The 24,435-nt window shown below is 38.8% G+C and overlaps 1 protein-coding gene across 18 annotated transcripts in view; it reads left to right on the forward strand.

Moving 5' to 3' along the window:
• The window catches only part of CHD9 (chromodomain helicase DNA binding protein 9), a 72,299-nt gene that overhangs the window by 21,710 nt on the left and 26,154 nt on the right, over nucleotides 1–24,435 (forward strand). For 10 of the 18 annotated variants that reach the window (XM_077310996.1, XM_077310997.1, XM_077310993.1 and 7 more), the window contains 14 exons: nucleotides 4,248–4,585; nucleotides 11,678–11,789; nucleotides 11,902–12,048; nucleotides 12,807–12,875; nucleotides 12,968–13,023; nucleotides 13,561–13,678; nucleotides 14,062–14,211; nucleotides 15,142–15,279; nucleotides 16,400–16,521; nucleotides 17,277–17,520; nucleotides 18,605–18,781; nucleotides 19,499–19,642; nucleotides 20,801–21,056; nucleotides 21,733–21,943. In XM_077310996.1, the coding sequence (XP_077167111.1) occupies nucleotides 4,248–4,585; nucleotides 11,678–11,789; nucleotides 11,902–12,048; nucleotides 12,807–12,875; nucleotides 12,968–13,023; nucleotides 13,561–13,678; nucleotides 14,062–14,211; nucleotides 15,142–15,279; nucleotides 16,400–16,521; nucleotides 17,277–17,520; nucleotides 18,605–18,781; nucleotides 19,499–19,642; nucleotides 20,801–21,056; nucleotides 21,733–21,943 (2,282 nt within the window). Of the gene's footprint in view, nucleotides 1–2,287; nucleotides 2,680–2,780; nucleotides 3,040–4,247; nucleotides 4,586–11,677; nucleotides 11,790–11,901; nucleotides 12,049–12,806; nucleotides 12,876–12,967; nucleotides 13,024–13,560; nucleotides 13,679–14,061; nucleotides 14,212–15,141; nucleotides 15,280–16,399; nucleotides 16,522–17,276; nucleotides 17,521–18,604; nucleotides 18,782–19,498; nucleotides 19,643–20,800; nucleotides 21,057–21,732; nucleotides 21,944–24,435 lie in introns of those variants that run through there. The other 8 variants (XM_077310999.1, XM_077311000.1, XM_077311002.1 and 5 more) reach the window with 5 other exon arrangements.

Genomic DNA, 24,435 nt, shown 5'->3' on the forward strand with positions numbered 1-24,435 from the left:
ACAGAGGCAAGGCGCCAGAACGTGGAAGGGAAGCTGGGTGTCCTGACCCTCCCAGTGGGCAATTCCTTACAAAGATCAGGTGGTGGTGACGGGTTACTCAAGAGAGAAAGAAAAGCCACTCCAGGTGTTGGGAAAACCTTGTAGGGCAGGGTGGAACAAGGCCTCCAGGCTGGAGCAGGCCTGTTCTGTCACATCTATTATAAACTTTCATTCACAGACTCCATATAATGAGACCTTGCTTTTGCTCAAGTAAAATCTTGTTAGTCTTTAAGGTGTCACAAGACTCCTTTTTATTTATTTTTCTGTTACAGATTAAGTTGGTCACTCCTCAGGGCTACTAAAGTAATTTCCTTCCCATAACCAAGCCAGAAACTGTGGTAGGGTAGATTCAGAAAACCCCAGAAACCTAGAACCGAGATGTATCCATTCTGTAAGATAGAAACCAGTTAATTACAGTTCAAATGATTGTATACTAAGCATATGTTTGAAACGCAGCTGATAGTTCAAATGATTGTATACTAATCATACTAATGATTGTATACAGTTCAAATGATTGTATACTAAGCATATGTTTGAAACGCAGCTGATAGTTTGTCCCACTCTAGGTTCCAAGTGAATCTTGATTTATCGGCATAATGCCTATGCCAGTGTGCTATAGCAGTCCTTAGATCTGGGGTGGCTAAAGTGTGACTCTCCGGATGTCCATGGACTACAGTTTCCATGAGCCCCTGCTGGCAGGGTCTCGTAATGGTAATCCATGGACATCTGGAGAGCCACCTAGATGGTTTGATGTCTGTAGGGGTTGAACAGTCTTCAGCCTGCACGTACCCTAGCACAGCTCTGTTGGGTGATTAGTTAGAGGTTGACTGTATTGGTGATGGCAGTCACGGATACCCCTATATTTATATACTACAATGCTGCTATCGTCACTTTAATAATGTTTTGAGGAAGTATGAAATGTTTAGGATTAGATTTTAAGATGGCAGTCGTTAGAGAATACGGTCATTAATGTGAAACCCAGAAGGATGAAAAGTGAGTTTTGGGGACTGGTTCTTATGGTCAACCAAATAATGTCAAGTCATTTTCTAGGGGTGGACCAATTATGCTAGCCCCCAATCCTTACATGTGATATGGGCCTGATGACCTCTATGGTTAGAAGGGTCTGAATGAGAGAACTATTTGGAACCTTATATACACTGACTTTGCATTGTTTTGTTTTTTAATCTATCAGTCTTCTTCCAGGCTGCACCATTACGTATATTATTCCCTACTTCATTTTGGTCTTAAGAACCCTGTGAAATAGTGACTGGCTGATGATCATCAGATGACTTTAGGATAGAGAGAGGAATTGCCTTGCCCAGGATAGCCCAGGAAATCCTTAACTCTTCAGATCTCAGAAGCTGAGCAGGATAGGACATGGTTCACATTTGAATAGGAGACCACTACCACCAAGGATTTACCAGGGTTGCTGTGCAGAGGCAAGGAATGGCAAACTACTTCTGAATGTCTCTTGGCTTAAGAACCCTATGGGTTCATGATAAGTCATCGGTGATGTTGTGGCAAAGAGACAGAAATTAGAGGGGATGCAACTATAGTTATGAGATGTAAATATAATTTGCTGATCAAGAGAAGTAGCTGAGAGTTTGGTGGCTCCCTTTTCATTACTGGCAGATGGGGGTACTCTGGTATGAACTCATTGGGCTGAGGAGTGAAGGATAGGAAAGGAAGACAAAAACAATTGTTTGAAATAAGAGTCTGAGGATATATGCATGCCCATGAAAGCTCACATCTTGAATAAAACTTTGTTGGTCTTAAAGGTGCCATTGGACTCAAATTTTGTTCTGCTACTTCAAACCAACACAGCCAACCACCTGAATCTATCTTGGAATAGGAGTACGTGTGGGGAAAAATGACTGTATGTTATATTCAGATTCAAAGTACCAGCTGTGTTGAAACTTTGTTTTATTCTTCTGGAATGTCAAGTGGTAATTGATAAAGTGAGAAAAGGTATTCCAGATTTTTGAAACTGCTCAGTATTTGAACTTTCGGATTGAAAGGATTTTGTTTTGTGCAAATGGTAATAACGAAGCTGCAATAGAATGGATTGAAATTAGTTATATCTGGGTTTTTGTATTTTTATGTGTGTGCAGTGTGGATACATAGAAACAACTACTGGAATAGTAAGAGTTAACCACTGTACCACGTGTAGGGAAGAGCAGTCCATTGGGGGTTAAATTGCAGAGTCTAATGGAATAATAACTGGTAGCACCATCTGCTGGCCTACTTCCGCAGAAGGAGTCAGTATTTTTAACGACATCTCTAATATTCATGCTGATGCATTTTGATGCTTTGTGCATTCATTTCTGTCTGTGTTTTGTTGGAATCTGCCTATCTGCTTACAGCTATTGTTGAAATTCTGCTCTTCGGAGGAGGTTGCCGGTTCTTCGGGCTGTAGAAGAATAGGGAACGCATGCTTGTCAAGGAAGGAATATGTTGATAAATCACAATATTTATTTGTGGAAGGTTGTGTATATCTTGGCTTTCGGCTTGCTAAATAGGCCATTTAGCAATCTTCTTTCAATGCTTTTCTCTTGAGCACTACCTGGGGTGGTGAAAAATCAGAGGGCAAGCCTTTGTCTGATGCCAAAAATGTCTTCAGTGAAGAGGCCAAGAGGAAGGGTAAGTGAAAGCTTGAATGAGTGGGAGGAGGAGGGGTTCCTTGGGCTAAAAGGCTAATGGGATTGAATAACCTTCCTTATTACTGGCTGCTGCTGCGGGAGTCGTACTGCATCGCCATCTTGAGCTTGTTGCTGTTTTCTCGAGTCTTGGTGATTTGTTGTAGCCTGCAGGCCTTGAGGTGGCATTTTACTTAGCTGCCATAAAACCTTGCTTTTTCCTGGTGCTACGGAACTGCTGTTAAGCTTTGATGAAGCATATATAGAGAATGTATCCAGTGAAGCAAACTGGATTTGGCCTGAAAATGTGTTTGGAAATTCCTCGTGATTTTCCACCATGCTGTAGTCAGAGGCACACTTATGGGTGAGAACATAACAGAATTATCTGTTTTTCTATATGTGTGTGTTTGTATTTAGATAGCAAATTCTTTTGATTCCCCTTTTTAAAAAAAATTAGACAGGCTGCTGTAATTGCTTATGCTTAAATGGGGAAAATCAGTCTTCATATATTTGAAGACAACAACAAAACAAAGGAATCGTTTTAAGTGTTCTGTCTGATCAGTTACTCGTATGACATTTTTAGCAAATAGTGTTTTGTAAGGATGTTTTATTATAATTCACATAGCTTTTTCTGTGCAAGCCAGTTTTATATAAATAGTCTGCCCATCAAACTGTGCTTATATACAAATTATGCTATGACGTGATCGTTATATAAGTCTGTATAATTTAGCTTTCGGTGTTTTGTCTGTGTGCATTGTGCATATTCAGTGCATAGGTTTGGTATCTCTTGGTTTTCTAGTTAAAAGCTGTTAAAGCAAAATAGCCCTGCAAATTTTTTTTAGTGTTCTAGTGGCGTTTTATGTGGAAGTTGTTGGTTTGCTTTGAATTAAAAATAAGTGTTCTGTGAAAGAAAACATTTTATTACATTAAGGTTCCATTTATGCTTTTATGTGTGCTATACTGCTGAAGGAAGAACATATATAGCTGGAGTGAAATAGAATGGAGGAGTGTAAATAAAGGAGGGAAGAAAAACCAAAATAAGTTGATAAATACAGTAGAACAGACCTGGTATCATGGTCGGCTGGTTCCTAAAGCTTGGAAATTCTGTAACCTTTCTTGTATAACTGCTAATTTGGTGGGGATTTGTATATGCATCTCCCCTCCCCTTTTAACCAGATTGGACATTTTAGTCTATGGGAAACAAGCAGCAACAAACTTGTATCATTTCTGCATCTATCTCTACTAATAGAAAATTGGCAACATTTTTGGCTAACTTAGACTATTCTGTTTTCCCTTTTGTTGTATAAGAACATACAACAGTTATGCTGTTAATGAAAAGAAGAGCTATCCCTCTCCAATTGCTTTAGTAGTAATGTCAACATTTTGTAGATAACTTACACTTGTTGGTTTTGGTTCAAGGTAATTGGTGTCTTATACTAGCTTCTCTATGAGTTAGTGATAATACTGGAATTTACATATTTTTGAATTTGCCTGTAAATATATTTCTTTTGTTTATCACTATACTGCCATAAAATAAAATATTTTAAGCAGTTCATTTTTTTTTCATTGCAGCCTCCTTCCAGCAAGAAAACAGATGCTACTGGGACATATGCTAAGTTGCCGAATACCCAGGTGAAGACAATGTCTGAGAGAAAACAGAAAAAAAAAGTGGATTCTGAAAGTAAGCAGGAAAAAGCAAACCGCATAATATCAGAGGCAATAGCAAAAGCAAAAGAGAGAGGGGAGAGAAACATTCCAAGAGTAATGAGTCCAGAAAACTTTCCAAGTGTTTCAGCAGAAGGAAGAGAAGAAAAGAAAGGTAGAAAAATCAAATCAAAACCAAAAGATAAAGAAAGCAAAAAACCCAAAACTGGTTCTTCATCTAAAACTAAAGAGAGAGCAAAAATTGGGTAAGTAGGCAAACATTATTCCTTTCCTGTTTTTAAATATAGCACACTAAAAATAGAAGTAACAATGTGAGGCTAAGTTGTACTCATTTTAATGGGACTTATATCCAGTGAACACGTATAAGACAAAAGCCCTAGAAGACTGGGAATGACATCCCAGTGAAGAATTATTCTCAAGGATTCAAAGGGTAATAATTGATTAACAAATTAAATAATCAAAATAATGCAAACAGCATACTTCCTGTGTCAGCCTTCAATTTTGCTGGCTCACTGTAGATTACCGCATCTGTGCAAAAGTCCCAGTGATGCTTATGTTTCCAAAAAGCATTGGAGGCACTCGGATAATGAGGATACCTACCTTTGAGGGGGTTTTTTTTCTAAATTGATCCAGTTTAGGGGAAGAGACTAAATTGTGTACTATAGGGGGGAAATGGAACAAAAAAGTTTTTAACAAATATTTTTCATGCAATGCTCCACGTTAAGTAGAATCATCTGGAAGCTCTTAAATAGCAATTTCAACAGTGACTAGGCAGCTTGGGTTAAATGTCACTATTTGGTTAAAGAGCCCCAGAGCTTAATGACAGGGATTGGAAAAATATCACAAGCCCAAGAATTATTTCTTTATTCATGCCTCACCTTCAAAATAAATATACATTCTATTCTCTCACTTAAAGCTTGGTGTAGTGTTTTATGAGTGACGGTGTTTAATGTGAGGAACCGGATTTAATTCCACACTCCTCCACATGCAGCCTGCTGGTGACCTTGGTCCAGGCCCAGTTCTCTCAGCAAACGCTGGCAGCAAATGCTGGCAGGGGCTCATGGGAATTGTAGTCCATGAACATCTGGAGGTCCACAGGTTGACTACCCCTGACTTACATCACAGGGTGTCTGTTGTGGGAAGAGGAAGGGTAGGAGATTGTAAGCAATGTTGAGAGTCCTTCTGGTAGCAAAAAGCAGGGTATAAAATAACAGCTCCTCTTCTACAATTTTGAAATATTTTTAGTCTTGCGCTATCTTGAGTTCTACTCCTGTGGAGTATTTGTTGGTCACCTTACTTTTTACCAGAGGTACTTTTTTGTTTCCTTATTTGAAATCTCACCACAGTTGGATCTTTCTGAGCTATATGTCCCCAAATTTAGATGTAATATCTCAGCTTCTGTCAAAGCAAATGGGGACAGTGCATTGGGTCTGTTTTGTGTGTGGCAAACATGGAGGCTGTCCATCCCACACGCAATCATAATTGTCTTTAATATTTTTATAGCTGCATCATTTTTCACGTGTCTTTTGTTTTTATAACTTATAATCATTTGAAACCCTTGTTCATCATGATAATGACTTTGTATCTTGGCTTAGCCTTCTAGCTCAGTATGTATACCTTAGGTGGTATTTTGCATTGTTGTTTATACCCAAAGTTTATTTTTGACCTGTTGCATCAGTAATTACATTATTTGGTCTGCTTGTCTTTTCCTGGAGTCTTCCCCCCCCCCCCACACACACACACACACACACTAGGGGCCTATAAGGTTTTGTTCCATCGATACATGTACTTAGAATATAAATAAAAGCACTGAAGACTTAATAGTCTCTTAAAATGAGGTACAGTTATATGTTGCCTAATGGGTTTCATCCTGTAATCAGACTTCCAGTTTTGCTTTCTTTTATTTTCTTTATTTTCTTTTTGATGATGATGATGATGATGATGATGATGATGATGATGATGATGATGATGATGATGATGATGATGATGATGATGCCTGGAATATCAGACTGCAGAAGTGGATAGGAGTGTTCACCAACTCTGTCTTTGATGAAAGCTGCAGGCCTTTTATTTGAGTGCAGACTATAGCATACATTACATCTTTTAAAGCAACATCTTTAATCTGCTGAATTTTAATGTGTGGGATTTATCATTTGTCTGTAAAAAAACTGAGCAGGGTCTAATTGTCATTTTTAAGGAACTATACATGTTAAATAGCTCTTCATATTTTAGGTATGTTTCTAGTAAGAGTCCTTATTTTTGCAATAACGTACTAACCATATATATTTAGCTTTGTTGCACAAAGCTGCAGGCAAAAGTAAAAAAAAATAGAGAGGCCATGTGTGGTTGCCAAGATGAAAAGCATGGTCTTTTAAGAATTGACTCTTGGGTAGAGGAGTAGCTTGCTCACAGCTGTCCATTAAGATTATGACTGGTGCAAATATGATCTAGGGCAGGGGTAGTCAAACTGCGGCCCTCCAGATGTCCATGGACTACAATTTCCAGGAGCAAATGCTGGCAGAGGCTCTTGGGAATTGTAGTCCATGGACATCTGGAGGGCCGCAGTTTGACTACCCCTGATCTAGGGACTCCGTGTTTCATGATCATAGGCCTTATGTGGTGAGTGTTTAAAAACCACCTCCTATTTGACATCCTGTACATGTTTGTGGCTATCCAGGAAAAGATTTGGAAAGGTGAGCTGAAAATCACTGTAAAGGTGGTCACAAAAAGTACAGCAGATCTCTCAGGTTACTTTGTTTCAAGGATCCACATATGTGCTTGTGTGAATCTAGATGACCTTCAGATACATTTCAGAATTTATGACTCATAAAGTTGGCAAGATAAATCATGTGCATCGTGGAGGTTTGGCAGGGTGGTGTGGCTGCAGCAAGCAGTCGTATGATGACTAAGGAACAATTTTGTTTTATGATGAAAAAGAGAAAGTATAGATATGGGGATATCTGCCATGGTACAAGTAGATACATACAGGATACTCTGCTGATTCTCTTTTTGCCTTTTTGACTGACAGATTTTTGATGCATTAATTTTATAATTCTATCTTAATGTCCGTTCCATTGAATTCTGGTTTTTACAACATTTTATTTATCTGCATATTTTGGAAAGGGCTTATTCCTGAACAACTGACTTCAATCCCTTTTAAGTAGTCCTCTACTTGCTGTAATTCTAAAGTTCTGTAACTAACCCGTGGATCCCTGAATTCAACTTGAAGTGAAGCTTCCTTCAGGTCCTTGCTGCATATGGGACATGTCCTTTTATCATAATAGGACAATTTATCCAGTTGCATGGGATTTTGTCACCCATTTTAGGACATCAGTTTATGCTTCAAGCCAGGTAAAATTCATGTTGTTGACTGAGTACCCTTCAAACACTCAAGAACTAGACTTGGTTACATATGGATCTTAATTTGCTTGTTGTGAGTGGAAGCCTTTATTTTGTGGCACATTTGTGGTCATTAAAGACTTCAGCACATGGTTTATTGTGGATCTAATTAGGTTTCCTATTGCTTCTGCCCAGAGCTGGTATCTTATTTACTTGGGTTTCCTTGATTATTAATATGTAGAATATTAATATGTAGAGTAATGCTGTTGCAACAACAAGCCTCAAGGTTAGGCTTCTGTTAGAAAGAATGTTGTAATGAGTTTCCTGGCTTATCATTTAGCTTTTAAAATTACTTGACAGTCAAATGCAGTTGTTCTTATTATAGCTATCTGCATGTGCACAAAATTAGATTCATTTAATGTAGGTCATTAATGAAAAGCAGAATCTCCATGGGTGGTTCTAGTGATACAAATAAGATCAGTTTCATTAAGATCTTGAAGTTTTTAAAAGATCCTGAAATACTTTCATTGGATTTTTATAATGGCCTAAACTGTTAGAAAATTTTCTTTGTCCTCTGAGAATGTAAGTAGATTGGACTTCTCAGATGGAGTTAGCAAAAGAACTTGTCTAAAAAATATATATGTATGGGTATAGTGTGGGGCTGCAAACTTAAATGGACTCTGGGGAATGGTAGAGGACAGGAAGGCCTGGAGGATAATTGTCCATGGGGTCGCGATGGGTCGGACACGACTTTGCACCTAACAACAAACAACAACATAGTGTGGGGCAGGGGTAGTCAAACTGCGGCCCTCCAGATGTCCATGGACTACAATTCCCATGAGCCCCTGCCAGCATTTGCTGGCAAGGGCTCATGGGAATTGTAATCCATGGACATCTGGAGGGCCGCAGTTTGACTACCCCTGGTGTGGGGGATCTATTTGTTAATTCTAAGATGGCATTTAATTGCTTTGCAATAATCAAGTTTCATGTATTTCCATTTAACAAAAGTACAAGTAGCTCAGATTAATCATATAAATGGATTTTTGTCTTACTGTAAAAGGTTACAAGGAGGAACATAAAAATTGCATATCTGATTTGCATTTGGCCCTTTTGCTGACAATACCATACCCAAGAAGATTTACCCCCCATATGTTTAGAATTGTCACCAAAGGTTCATCCATTTTGAAATGCTTGACATACACATAGTGAGTGGATTAATGCATGGTGTACTAGTCATATTTTTCAACTTGGCAGTACTTTATAGATATGGCCTCAGATGAACTTGAATATTTTTGCTGCAAGAAAGCCAATTAATTGGCAAGATTCAGTGATAGAACTGAAGGGTTCTCCACAGATCTGTTAACTGAAAGTCTGAAGAACATAGATTAGGGTAAGCAAACTTAAAAAGCAGCAGAGGGTGTGTCAAAACGCACCAATCCAGAGCAGGCTTTCTCAGCAAGGGTTCCATGAAACCCTGGGGTTTCTTGATGGCCCTGGAAGGATTTTCTGGATGGGTGAGAGTTAATTTCTTAATATAATATTGTTAAACATTTATCAGGTGATATGACCATGTATTAGAGCCTCTTGTGGCGCAGAGTGGTAAGGCAGCCGTCTGAAAGCTTTGCCCATAAGGCTGGGAGTTCAATCCCAGCAGCCGGCTCAAGGTTGACTCAGCCTTCCATCCTTCCGAGGTCGGTAAAATGAGTACCCAGCTTGCTGGGGGGTAAACGGTCATGACTGGGGAAGGCAAACCACCCCGTATTGAGTCTGCCATGAAAGAGGGCGTCACCCCAAGGGTCAGACATGACTCGGTGCTTGCACAGGGGATACCTTTACCTTTACCTTTAAAGGGAGAATGCTGATGGAGTCATCATAATGATATACACTTTGGGTTTCGGTTATAGCTGTTTCCCGTAGTAGTTATGTTAGCAAGCCCTAGTTTTGTCTTTTGCATTCAAAGCATTGCATACTTCCATGCTTTTTATCAAGATCTTGCTACCAAAAACAGCCAGGCGTTGACAGCAAATCCTGATATCTACATTCTTTCCATGGAAGGGGGGATCTGAAGCCATTTCCACTCAGCATAATGCAGTTGAAGCATGTGTTGTGACTGGAGTGATAACACCAGCTATGATCATTGGTCACCATTCCTGGGAGAATCAGGGATGTTTTTGGTGTTATCCCACATGGAGGCCATTAGAAATAGCTTCTACATTGTGGTTCTCCGTGCAGGAACTTTATGGTTTATTATGTGCTAGCCTAACTGCTTGTTCCTCACAACATCTCCATCGGAAAAATGTTTTCATTGATCAAAGTCAAGGTGCACCAATTTTAAACTGAGACTTATTTATGTCAGCAATTGAAATTGGTTTTAAAATGTTTCCATTATTTAGCTACCACTTAAATAAAAAATACATGCCATAAAGTTAGTTTAACCCGAATAGGATCTTTATATATTCTCACAAAGTAATAAATTCCTTAAAATATTTAACCTTTCAAAAAATCATAAAACTATTAAATCATCTAGAACTTATTTGTAAATGTCTTAATGCTTGTGAACCTAGCTAAGAGCTCATTTACAGCATGAAAACATGGTGGGTTTTTATGCACAGTTGTAGACTGAAAATGATGTTTTTTTCCCTGCATTTGGCTGCCCTTTCTCTCTTGTCATATATTTTCTCTGTCCTATCCACACCACACAATGCTAAATAATTTCTATCAGAATCAAGGGATAGTACATAATGGGCTGATCAGTATTCTTTTAAAAATAGGAAATGTTGTTTGATATTTATAATTAGAGTACTGACTGAGCCAGATGCAGAGATCAGATACCTACTAGGTATGAAGAATAAACTTTTACCCACATGAATCAGTGGTTGTTTCAGGTCCCTGATATCAGGCCATAAAATTGAAATTTTTGCTGCATAAAAACTGACAAAGGAGCTGTTTTTACTTTGAAAAATAGATTTTCATTGAGGTCATATGGGGGTCATAAATTAAGTTTTAGGGTTATATATATGTCAAATTTTATAAGATGCAACGAAATTCTTTAAATGTGGTGGTAGTGCTTACACTTCCATTACAACCTGCACTGCATCACTCGCGTAACCAGGTTTATCTAATTTCTGTGCGAGCTGCTATAAATTAGCAACCTCTGGCCTGTAATGTTTACTCTTTCTTGCTGTGTAATAATTGAAGCAAATGAATAAAGGGCAGTGGTTGATGGGGTGTCTGTAAAGCTGCAGAAAATTCTGTTCTAAAGCAGTTCTCTCTCTGCTGCATAGTATATAATTATCAAATCTATATTATGTAAAATATGCATCTAAGGACATCTCTTTATCTGAATTTGGATTTGATTGTAATCACATTGTGATTATTCTGGGAATGCATTTGAAAAGCAGCACTTGTCAGATTTTAAATAAGGAAAATTATATATATTTGCAGCCCTCTGATTAAAACCAGATGGAATGATATTAATATTGCCCCTTTTTCTATAACCCTTTGACTATAAACTCAGAAATAATTAGTACTGTCACATTAGGAATATAATTTTCCCTACAATTCTGTAGTCATTACTGATGAAATGCTTTCTATAATTCTTGATGTTTTGAAATCCAAGCTGTCAGGCTGAAAGTGTTATGGGTATATTTATTCTATTGGATCATGTACAAAAATGCTTTAAAATTATGCAATTTGTATTTGTTAACTTAATTTTTATATCAATTGCAGTGTGGCATTTGATTTTATGTGTCAGATAACTAGAGTTTCTGAAGATATATGCAAACATGGATGTTCGTCTAGTCTCGCTTATTATCTTGCTAAATTAAGCCACATTTCGAGAAAAAAACCTGGATTTTTCCTTTCTGTTCAGTACCTCAAAGATGATTAGAAAAAAAAAACATTAAAAATGTTTAATCTTGAGAGTATGCCTCTGATTACGTTTCAAGGTCTACATTTTTATACACATGATGATTAATTTTTCTTTTGTTTCTAAACAGCAAGCTTATTATTACTCTGGGTAAAAAGCAGAAGAGAAAAAATGACTCTTCAGATGAACTGTCTGATGCTAAGCAGGCTTCTCAGCAACCATTCAAAGATGAAGCTTCTCAGGTATTCAAAAACAAACGTATGCCTTCATAAATCTTTTTGGGCATGTTAACTTAGTTCGATTACCTCAAAACAGCAAACATCTACCTCTGTTCCCCCTCCCCTCTCATTATAGAAGAGAAGGTCAAACCGTCAGATTAAAAGAAAGAAGTATGCAGAAGAAGGTGAGGGAAAACAGTCTGAGGAAGAGGCAAAAGTTTCTGTGAAAATGAAAAAGAATTCTGCCCCTCTGCCTGCTGAACAACCTTTACAATTGTTCATTGTAAGTAAAATTCATTTGTGGCATCTCTTTCTTTCAGCTCTGTTTTCAAGCATTAGTTTATATCGTTGGCCTTGTCTAGACAACACAAATGCACAGTGTGATTCCTTTTTTCCTTAAGTTCATTGCACTTTTACCGGCATGTGTCACTTAGGCAATCTTAAATTTGGAAGATTCGGTCTATTCACCTCACCGTTTTATAACTATTGGGAGTGGGGGGGGGGGGGGGACAAAACAGAAATGTGACATGGTAAAAATTTGAACACACAAGAGATGATCTTAAACATGGGAGCCATGTATTGTCATATATCGTGTACAGTCTGTGTTACCTTGTTTCTTGGAGAAAAGATTGCTTGTGTGAATAGGAATTCCTATGCATGTATGCATACATTTCTTCCATTAATCTACATGGTTAGAATTCTACATGCAAATAATTAAGAAACATGAATTGGTGATATATGGCATATTTATTTTCAGCTGACTTACTAAGGATTGTAAGTATGTTTGTAAGACTTTCATTGTAAAACAAAGCTAGAATTCTTAATAGCTAGGTGAGGTTGCATTGAACTCGTCTAAGAACAATGGGATTTCTGCTCATTGACAGGAACTGAAGGCAGAGAATGTGTGTTTTGTGCTGATTTTGATACCATACATTGCATGAATCAGAATCACACATATCAGATAATTTCTCAACTGCCATAGGCAATCAGAGCTTTTACAGATTTTTATTTTCTTCCCCCTCCCCTCTCGGACCTGTTTAGGAAAATCCAAGTGAAGAAGATGCAGCAATTGTAGATAAAATTTTATCTTCCAGAATCTTAAAGAAAGAAGTGAGTAAACATGGAGATATGAGTCTTTGGGTTCATAATTGTATAAAAATATAAATGAATCTTAGAAAACAGAATGCTGTGTATTCTTTCAGATTCCTGGGGGAGTGACAGTGGAAGCAGAGGAATTTTTTGTTAAATACAAAAATTAGTAAGTATTGATACTTACATTTAGAAGTTATCAGAAAAAAAAGTTCTATTTTTGGATGCATTGTCAGATGATGTCACAAGGGCAGTATGGAAGAGTTATGGAGTTGTGCTTAGGGCCTTTGTTTGCCATCTCACCTGCTGCTATTCCAGCACGGCTCCCTTGTGGAGACTGCCAGATAGGCAGGCTGCTGAGATCTTGAAACTCCTTGTTTATGCAGGGATGCCTCAAGCTAGAAATTAACAGATGGAAGTATTTAGTGATTGTGGATCAGGGCATCAATTCAAGTTTTTTTTTTCTGACCTGTATTTCACTGTAGACTCTAAGGTGAGGACTTGCAGTTCTTTGTGGGCTTTTTGGCTTTGTTAGTTCAAGACAAGGGAAGTTAATATGCTAAATAACATCTCTGGGACATAGAATATCAGGAACTGACCTCCCAATTCTCAAAGCAAAGAATTTACTGAACATTAAATAAGCAAAACATCATGATGATAAACCTTTGCTTGCAATAATGTAACTAGTGATCTTTTGTAAATGCAGCTCTTACCTCCATTGTGAATGGGCTACAGAGCAACAGCTTTTAAAGGATAAAAGAATCCAGCAGAAAATCAAACGTTTCAAGCTGCGGCAAGCACAGAGGGCTCATTTTTTTGCAGATGTGAGTATGTGTTGGAGTTTTTTTTTACACCGAGAAAAGCTAATTAAAAGCTCAGTTGTCAGAAGTCTAAGTGTATGCTTGACATTTAGTAGTTTGTTTCATTCTCTTTGTGTTTTCTTTGTGTTCTGTTGTTTAGCAATTATATGTGGATTGTTATATTTAGAAATGGAGAAATGATGTTACTCTTTGGTAATTTTATCAAGCAATGCTGATGAGTCTTCTGTTCTCTTTAGTTCTGTTTATGACTCAGTAATATCACAGTTGGTGAATATCCAGAGCTAATGCGTCCTGTTTTAGAAGAACAGCAGCCTATAAATGCTATAAATAAATATGTTGCCACAGGGCATTTAGTAATTTTATAATTATATTGTGCTTAATTTCAGATGGAGGAAGAACTTTTCAATCCAGATTATATTGAAGTAGACCGGGTGTTAGAAGTCTCTTTTTGTGAAGATAAGGACACTGGAGAGGTATGGACCGGAACAAAAACAACTGAACGAAAGCTAAGACACACTTTCCATAAATTTTTCATGGTCAGTCATTTGTACATTAGCACATACTCATGTGAAAGGAATGTATATATAAGAGTACAAATTCCATTTTCTGTTCTTATTGTGTATCAGTTTTGGGGCAAGAGTGGTGAAAGGAAAGGATAGAAAGGAGAGCAGCTAGGCTGTTTTTACTAGCTGATCCTCCCTTGCTGGGGCCTTCCTGGGAGGAAGGGGGTGGTGCCTCCTAGTGACGTTCAGATAATGTGGCTAGTGGCAGAGAGTAGTGTCCTTCCTTTCATTTTTGTAATCCCTAGGTGGGTCTACACCTAAAGTGATAAGTCAGAAGACAAAAAGAGAAGCTGCAGGTAAACCTAAGGCAAAGAGGAGAAGAAAGGAAATGCATGACATTTCTATGCAAAGAACTTTAAAAGTACAAACCAGGAGCCTAAAGCTAAGGATGGAGTTATACATGCAATAGGTTTCAAACATTAGATGGTACATTAATAGTTTCAAATTGGGACACAAGGGAAATTGCTCTGATTAGTCTTGGCCACTATAAATGTAGTATAAACTCATTTCATCCATGTTATAGGTTGTCAAAACTGCTATGTTTCTCTTCCATGCAGTGTCATAGCTTGTGGAAATAGTACCTACGTATTGATTCATCTTTAATTTTTTTCTGATCTCTCTGCTTTGCAGTTGTCATTATCTTATGTTCTCAGATTGTAACAAAGATTTCCAGATTAAAGGAACAAATCATTTTTGATCTGCTTGGAGCATAGATGTCTTTGTTCTTTTAGGTTATCCGTTGATATATGCCTCAGAAATGTAGGTTATCCCTGCCATTAAATGTTATATTTTATGTTTGGTTTGTGTTTTTATAATTGCATCATTCAATTATAGATGAAGGTATGCTGGAACTCTGCATAATTAATGGAAAGTTGGTAGCCTGACTCATTTTTCCCACCACAGCCTGTTACTTACTACTTAGTAAAATGGTGCTCATTGCCATACGAAGACAGCACATGGGAGCTGAAAGAAGATGTTGATCAAGGAAAAATAGAAGAATTTGAACAGCTGCAAGCTTTAAGACCAGATTCAAGGCGATTGGTAAGAATGCATGTATGTAATATCTCTCAAATGAAGCAATGTGTGTCTGTAGCTCCCCTTGTGCATTGGCGTGGAAAGATAGCTTGAGTCAGTGAGCTTTATTAACCTTCAAATTTCCATCCAATCATGTGGCTTTAGGCTAATAATTTCCTCTTGGCCTCTGCTTCCCATTTGTAAAATGGTAAAATTAAGTGCTTTATAAGAGTGATAAAGATTATGATATATGGTTACCAAACAAATGGCAAGCAAAGAAAAAAGGGGAAGAACACAAAAAGTAAAGCAAGGAGCCAAAACAATATGAACATGCACCATGGTATATAAGAATTTTACAAAAATAAATCAGAAATGTTAATATGAAAATACATGTTTTTATTTACAGAGGTTAAAAACACTAAAAGACCTCAGTGATAGCTTCACTTATAAAATCTGTTCAACCACTAGCAAGCTAAGAACCCAGTGGCCTAGACCAGACCAGTGGACCAAATAACTACTGTAAAAATTGTATTTCAAACAGCTCTGATGTCTTGTAACTACGGCTTTATTTAATGTTTCTTCTCATTACTGAACAGTATATAAATAGCAGCAGCTATAGAAAAGAAGGAGCAAATCAAGTAGATGAGTGGAAAATTCCGCTCTGTAAAGTTAAAATAACAATGTTTCTTTGATTAGTTAATACCGTATAACCTTTATTCAAGAGATATCATGTAACGTGATTAAAATGTGGAATTCACTGCTGTAGTGATGGTCACAGGAATAAACAGGTTTCATAGGGGATTAGATAGATTCATGGAGGATAAGTCTATTAATGGCTACTATTCATGGTGACTAAGGAGAACCTCCATGTTCCAAGGCACTAATGCCTCTAAATCCCAGAGGCAGGAGGCCTTGATGCCCTGTTGTTGGCCCTCCAGAGAAACTGTTTGGCCACTATGTGATAACAGCAGAGTTCTTCTTGTGTTCTTAAGTGAGTAGTATGCCATGTTACTTTTTCCAGTACAAAAACAAACTGTAAACTTGCAAGCATACACCAATTACTCTACAAAAGAACCCAAATCCCTTTCTTGTTTCTTTCTCCAAGTGGAGGCAAAGACACTTGATTATGTATTGCTTTGTCCTTAAGGATCGACCTCCTCCTAATTCATGGAAGAAAATAGAACTGTCCAGGGAATATAAAAATGGCAACCAACTCAGGGAATACCAATTGGAAGGACTCAACTGGCTCCTTTTCAACTGGTACAATAGGTACGTTAACTTACTAAAGTGCTTCTGTTAAAGTGTTGAACAACCCAGATACTTAATACTGTAAATTTGTATGTAAAGGTCTGGTTACTGTCCCTTTGGGATAGACTTTCCCATATCTGTATGGGAAATGTCATCTATACCAATATGTAATGTATTCCAGCTATAGTAAAAGGAAGAGAATTGCTAATTATTGGTATGTGGAACAGTAAAGAAGTAATGGGTGTGAAGAGGGCAAAGGGTTGGTCAGATTCTGATCCATGACAGTCTGCGTGGTGTGTAGAATCCAAGGAATTAGTCTGACTGTTGCTATACTCTTCAGAACAGTGCAAAAAGAAACCTTAGTTTGTTTTTACTTACTGGCGTCATTTGGCTGTAAATGACAAACTGTAGGTTGTTGCTATAGAAACAAGCCTTGTTGGGTCTTTGGGCTTGTGTGTTTGCTTCTCGTCATGTATGGCCAATTAATAGAAAATGTTAGGATATGAGGCAGTGTGAAGTTTCTCTCATTGAAGGTCCAGATTGTGATTTTCAGCTTGAAGATTTCCTGGCTCATTTTTGTTAGGTCTGAATATGTCACTCTTTCTGGGGCTTGTTCAACAGAAAGTGTTTCCTTCAAAGAAAACTAAGATGTTTCCAAATCCTATGTGTGCTTAACAACTTCCGCAGCCCAAAATCATTCGGAATAGAATTGTGCTGTGTCTCTCTCCTCTGTAGTTTTATTAAATATTTTTTATTCTCTCCCTCCCCCCTCCCAGACAAAACTGCATCTTAGCTGATGAAATGGGTCTTGGCAAAACCATCCAGTCGATCACTTTCCTCTACGAAATTCTCCTGACTGGCATAAGAGGGCCCTTCCTGATCATCGCTCCACTTTCCACCATAGCCAACTGGGAAAGAGAGTTCCGCACATGGACTGACCTTAATGTTGTGGTATATCATGGAAGCATGATCAGTAGGCAGATGATACAGCAGTATGAAATGTATTTCAGGGACTCACAGGTAATTTTTGCATGCTGGTTTCTAAGTAGCAGGCTTAGAAATGCAGCTCACTGTTACTTATATGGTATTTAGGTATTTGAAACTCAGGCTACATCCTTAATTTAATACACTGAAAACCATCCAGATGGTGAAGCCAACAAATTGGGCTGCTTCTGCATATTATATTACACAGATTGCTTAGAATAGAAATTTGGCAGCCTGGTACTTTGCCATAATGGCAGTTGCACATGGGTGGAGCCAGCTGGTGCCTGTGCATTCTTTCCTTGAATTTTTTTGGGAGGAAGGGGGCTGCTTTTCAGGTTCACTCTGTTCTGTTCCACGGTCACATATAGTTGTTATACAGCATTCTGAGGAACATCCCGGTTATCCACGATGAGCCTTGCGCTCAGCCAACACAAGCATACTAGTGGTCCTGGGTCCCAGAGAAATTCGGCTGGCCTCGACCAGAGCCAGGGCCTTCTCAGCCTTGGCTCCTGCCTGGTGGAATGAGCTCCCAAAAAACATCAGGGCCCTGTCAGAGCTTACTGAATCCCACAGGGCCTACAAGACAGAGCTTCCACCAGACCTATGGCCGAGGCCAGTAAAAACATCAACATCTAATTGACCTCCTTCCTGTGTTGCACCCCTCCCCTTCCCGGGTTCTGGTTTTTACACTTCTGTGCAGAATTTTTTAGAACTGCTTACAATGAAATTTTAACTCATTGTAGGACGTACGTTGTTCACTACCCTGAGTCCAGTCAAGCAGAGAGGGCAGTTGATAAGAATATAAATCCTCACAGATTGCTTTAAAGGAAGGGCAGGTTAGACACTGAACGTCTATTCCACAATGGCTTTAAAGACTGATGATGCTCAGAGGCTATGTTTTTTCTGAATACCAGTTGCTGGGGGAAAAGAGGCTTTGGCTTCTATGCCTTCTATGTAGATCTTCCGTGGCATCTGATTGGTCAGAGCAGGAATAGGATGGCAAGACTTAAATTGCCCATCGACTCCAATACTGCTGTACTTATATTCTTTCATTCTATTCCAGCGCTGCAAATTCAGTGAAAAATAAGAAGGTTCAAGATAATGTTTGTTCACATTTCAGGGGCGCATCGTTCGAGGTACATACAAATTCCAAGCCATTATCACTACCTTTGAGATGATTCTTGGTGGCTGTCCTGAACTCAATGCTATTGAATGGCGCTGTGTTATTATTGACGAAGCACACAGACTGAAGAATAAAAACTGCAAACTGCTGGAAGGACTGAAACTTATGAATCTTGTGAGTGTTTGCTTTTCAGTTTCTCGAAGTCAACAAAGTGAGTCACGGTTAGGATGGGAATGCAAGTGGAAGTTACCATTTAAGCTAAACGTTTGAAAAAGTTGTTTTCTCCAAGCCCCACATTCTTAATTTGAGTGCTTTGTGTTACTTACATTAAGTGTGCAGTTCCTTCTCTTCCTTCCCTCCCAAATCTGCATGACCTCTAATGAACAAAGTAGTTTAATTCACTCACTCCAAAGAACTGTATGAAAATCTGCGCTTAGATTTTGTAGTCCAAAAATCAGGGGAATAAGAGGGTGTTCTGTTGGCTGGTAGTTTTATATTTTGTTTTACTACTCTGTCTCTGAATGAGTAATTGTTGCCAGTCTTTGCATGTCTGTTACAATCTATCCCAGCTTTTCATGTACCATAAAACCCTTTAACCTATTGTCATTGATTCTTCTGCTGGAATTCTTATCACTTGCACTGCAGTACTTTGCTCTTGAATCCTTCTGGGAAGGTTCAAGCCACACCCCACTAAATCACATTGCAAAATTAATAATGATATAATTTATTAAAGGCAACCAAGTAACACAAATATTTATTTGCCCAAAACACCTCTTGATTAGGTATTATGGTCAGGCATATTGTCTCTGTATCTTGCTAAGGTTCAAGGTGTTGAGCAGCTTTTTAGCCACTGTATTTTAAAATGTCATGCTTAATGTGCATCTTTCATAGGAGCACAAGGTGCTTTTGACAGGCACACCACTGCAGAATACCGTAGAAGAACTTTTCAGCCTCCTTCACTTCCTTGAACCTTTACGTTTTCCAGCAGAATCTACATTCATGCAGGAATTTGGGGATCTTAAAACAGAGGAGCAGGTATGTCCCAAAGTACTGTATTGGAAATGAAGATTAAGAATTTATGAGCTGGTTGTTACTTAAGGGCAGTCATCCCAACAGACAGCAGTAAATCAGTTGCTTCTCTCCTCCATTTTCATTTAAAATAATGTTTAAAAGGCTATCTTATTGTTTCTTTACTTTAACTATAGTAGTAATGCTGAAATGTACAGTGTTTCCAAATTAACGATAATGCATTTGTGAAATCATGGTATTTGGTGTCGTGATTAAAAATCATAATGTTATGGTTATTTATATGTTATAGATTGTTTCCTGTCTTGTTTATACATTTTATGTAAAAAGCCCTGAGCCTCCAGGGAGGGTGGTATATAAATACAATAATTAAATAAATCCATGCATTATGCACATCTTGTCCAGTGCAGGGTGTAATTTATTAGATAAGTAACAGAAGGCCCATTTGTTGGCCATGATCCAGAAACCCTCTTTCTAAAGGGTGCTAAAGGGTTTTGGCTCAGTTTAAATAGTGGTTTGGCATGCAGCTTGTGGAGCTGTGTGTTCTAGGATACACAGTATTAGCATATGGATTTTTGGCTGTTCCTTGTTAACTGTAATAAGGTGTGTTTACCTTAAAGACTGAACCATGGAAATTCTAGCAGATCATGCTGTCCAGTTCAAATACCATTTCCTGGATTATGCCAGAAATAACAAGATGTCCTTACTCAGAGAGAGAGAGAGAGAGAGAGAGAGAGAGAGAGGCCTATATGTATATCCATCAAAATACCACATTTCCCGCTTACATTTTCTGACAAATGTAATCAAGCTGCTATGCTGCTTCGTAAATGACTTTGACAGGACAAAGCTAGTTTAAATTTTTCTTGTGTTTGTGTGTAGTGTTTAGGAGTGTGGACTTCTCATCTGGTGAGACGGGTTTGATTCCCCACTCCCCCACATGCAGCCAGCTGGGTGACTTTAGGTTTGCCATGGCACTGATAGAGCTGTTCTGACTGAGCAGCTTCACCTACCTCGCAGGCTGTCTGTTGTGGGGAGGGGAAAGGGAAGGCTTTGAGACTCCTTCTGGTAGAAAAAAGTGGCATATAAGAACCAACTCTTCATATGTGTTTATATTTATATATAAAGTGGTGTGTATATGTGGCTGCAGATAATTTGTATTTCATTTAGGTGCAAAAACTGCAAGCTATCTTGAAACCAATGATGCTGAGAAGGCTAAAAGAAGATGTAGAGAAGAAGTTGGCTCCCAAGGAAGAAACCATTATTGAAGTTGAGCTAACCAACATACAGAAAAAGTATTATCGAGCTATTTTAGAAAAGAACTTTGCATTTTTGTCAAAAGGTGCAGGCCAAGCTAATGTACCCAACTTGGTTAACACTATGATGGAACTCAGGAAGTGCTGCAATCACCCATACCTTATCAAAGGTAAAAATGTCAAAACTTTGTCATTCAGTTATTGCAGGGCCCCTTTGTGTATCAAAACAACACTACTGACCCCAGTAAAGCTATAATTAAGATAAATTTCAGAACAATATCCATAAGATAAATAATTGGATTACTGTTATACCTTGTTTTTAGGGTGGGTGAAGTCCCTGCACGTTCTTTAGAAAGCTACATGAATGCTAAATTCGATCTGATCAATCAGTTTGCTTGCCTCTGTTCTTATTGTGAAGCTGATGCTCTAATAATTAATTGATTGGATCTCAAGAACTATGTGGAGAAGGGAAATGGCATCTAGTCCTCTCCAGCATGGCCTGTATAAGGACATGTGAAGTTCGCAGAGTGCAGTTGGAACTTCTGTTTCACAGGGAATTGGGCAAGTGGAAAAACATATTTGGGTTTACCATCATGCATTTTAATGCAAAATGTGAAATGATCCCTTCAGCAAGAAGTGGGGGGGACCCTTGGGGGGGATCTTTTAGGAGTAAATATTAACATGAAAAATGTTGTCAAGGGTGGCAATTTTAAATTGAGAGAATCTGGCCTTAATTATGCTTCTATACAACTTACAAGGTAACCATTCAAATTGCATTAATCTTGTGTCAAAGTGTCAGAAAGAAAGGCATTTTAATATTAACAATTTGTGTACCTTATCTGGTAGGTGCTGAGGAAAAAATCCTTGGAGAATTTAGGGAGACATACAGCCCAACTGCTCCAGACTTCCACCTGCAAGCAATGATCCAGTCTGCTGGGAAATTGGTTCTCATAGACAAACTTCTTCCGAAAATGAAAGCAGGAGGCCATAAAGTGCTTATCTTCTCTCAGATGGTCCGCTGTCTCGATATTCTTGAAGACTACCTTATACATAAAAGGTAGGTTACTGGCAATATTGGAAATTGGCAGTTTAATTGCATATTTTTTTTGTAGGTGCTGATGGCAAAGCCCTTTGGGGTAGTTTAGGCTGACATAGTGTGGCTTAAAATTACTTGTTGAGCTTTAGATTAGATTGGGCATCTCTGGTTTTAATCTGATGTACTGACTGGAACACTGACTCTGTAGAACTCTTGATTTCCTATACCTTTGTTTTCAAATGCCAGCGGCTTAGTTGGATGTCTGTGCTCCTTGCTTGATGAACGGTGGACTTGCATGCATGACTGCAGTGCCACAAATATAGCATTTCTGTTGCAACCAGATAATTTAATGGAGCAATAATGATACATGAAATGCTCTTCGGTAGGTTCATGTAGCTGTGAGTAATCAAGTAATGAGAAGTGAAGAGACATGCAACCCAGGCCTGAATGACCAGTTGTTCCCTTGCACCACAGCTGAAAGCCCAGCCCTTTAGAATGAAGCAACTTTACAGTGGAGCATAAACTCTTGATACTATTGAGTTGATTTTAATTGAAACTTTAGTAATTCTGCTGTTGAGAGGTAACAGTAACAGTAATTTATGAAACAGATTGCAAGAAACACTTGGTTGCTCTGTAATTGAGAGCCGGTGTGGCGTAGCGATTAGAGTATCAGATTAGGATCTGGCCGAGCCAGGTTTAAATCCCCACTCTTCTCCAGAAGCTTTCTGGATGATGTCAGGCCAGTCACACACACTCAGCCTAAGCCACTTCACAAGAATGTTGTGAGGATAAAATGAAGAGGAGAATGATGTAAGCCAATTTGGATTAAGCATCGAGGAGAAAGGCAGGGTGTAAATCAGTTTCTTTCTCTTGCTTGAATTGAGTTCATGCAGGGGGAAAGCATGCAGAGGTTTCAGTTTATTTAGTCATACGGTCTTAGACCAGAATAAAAAACATAAAGCATGCAAATGCAAAAAAAAAAAAAAGGAGATGACTGCAATTTCTGAGCTTTCAGAGTCTGAAACATGCGTTTACTATATTTTGATTATATAGCTGCATGATCTATATTTTGTTAAGGCACTGGATTGCTGGCTAGAGGGTTGTTATTAAGCGTCTACTATTATGGCTAATTTTTAAAAAATAATCTTGACTACTTTTAATGCAGTCTTTTTGCTGTTCTAATAGCAAAGCTACACATACTTAAATTCCCTGATCAGGCCACATTGACAGGAAACAGATAGTTCTGCAAATCTGGTGAATCCCCCCCCTCCCAAGTTTGTCCCTTCCAAAAAAAAAGCCACCCAAACCCTGAAAAGTTAAAAATACATTGGGAGGTTTTAATCCTCTTCCCCCAAGAAACAAAAAACAGCACAAGAGCAAGACTGTGGTGGCAGCAACAGAGCCTGGGAGCCGTGGTGTCAATGTTGGGAGTGAGGGGGAGCTGTGATGGGTCTGGTGGCAGACACCAGGAGCTACGGTGTTAGGGGGAGGAGGAGTGGCAGTGGGCTCGGCAGCAGAGATTGGGACCTGCAGCGTTGACAGGGAGGATGGTCATTCCAGTCTCAGCGGTAGAAGCAACTGGGAGCTGTGCAGTATCCATCACGGGTGAGGAGACAGGCCTGCATGTGCAAAAGTGGGAGGGGGAGCAGGAGCAAAGCTGGGATAGGGGTAGGTGCTGCTGAGGCAGCAAAGCTGCGGTTGGGTGGGGGAGTCTTCCCGGTGATTTTTGCAGGTGCCCCCTTGTATTAATGTAATAGGCAGAAATCATATTTCTTGTGATGCACTTAATGCAGCATGCACACAGATAGAATTTCCTCCTTAAGAGTCATGGAAGTGTGAAGCCGCTTGACAGTGCCCTTTGGTTAGAATTGTCAGAGCTAATATATTACAATCTGTTACAAAATGCATGACTCGGGGAGCATGGCTGCCTGCCAAACGCCTGTGGCCTTTCAGATTATCTGCCGTGCAGCTTTATGGCTGATTAGTGGTGAAGAAAACTTAGAGCCCTTTTAAATGGTGACTAAACATCAAATCAATGCCGTGGCCTGCTTACCCCACACAGAGAGACTCTGCTACTGTTTTTGAATAGGGGGAAAGCCAGCGAGGCGGTCTTGCTTTTATGTTACAGGATTGACACAAGCTATAACCTGAATAAAATCTCTCTTGGCAGATTGAGGAAGTGTGCTGTGCACACAAAAGCTTACACCTTGATTAAAAGTTTCTTTGTCTTAAAGGTGCCACTGGACTCAGACTCTGGCATTGTATGAAGCACTGTGCAATTATTTAATGCTGTATATAGCCAATGCTCAAACTTGGAGAGGAAATGTGTTTCATCCTCGAAAAGGCTCAGATTGATAGGCCAAATGGTTGCTTTATCTGCCAAGAAAGAGTTGCTTGGTGTGTCCTAGGTCTGCAGTTCTCTGAGTGCATTGAGGCTGTCCAGCAGTGTAATGTATTTGTATATAGGCTGCCAGTAGAGGAGTGAATTGAGACTGGGGTACTCTTTTGACTTG

This window comes from Paroedura picta, chromosome 14 (assembly GCF_049243985.1).
Source record: "Paroedura picta isolate Pp20150507F chromosome 14, Ppicta_v3.0, whole genome shotgun sequence".
NCBI classification, from domain to species: domain Eukaryota; kingdom Metazoa; phylum Chordata; class Lepidosauria; order Squamata; family Gekkonidae; genus Paroedura; species Paroedura picta.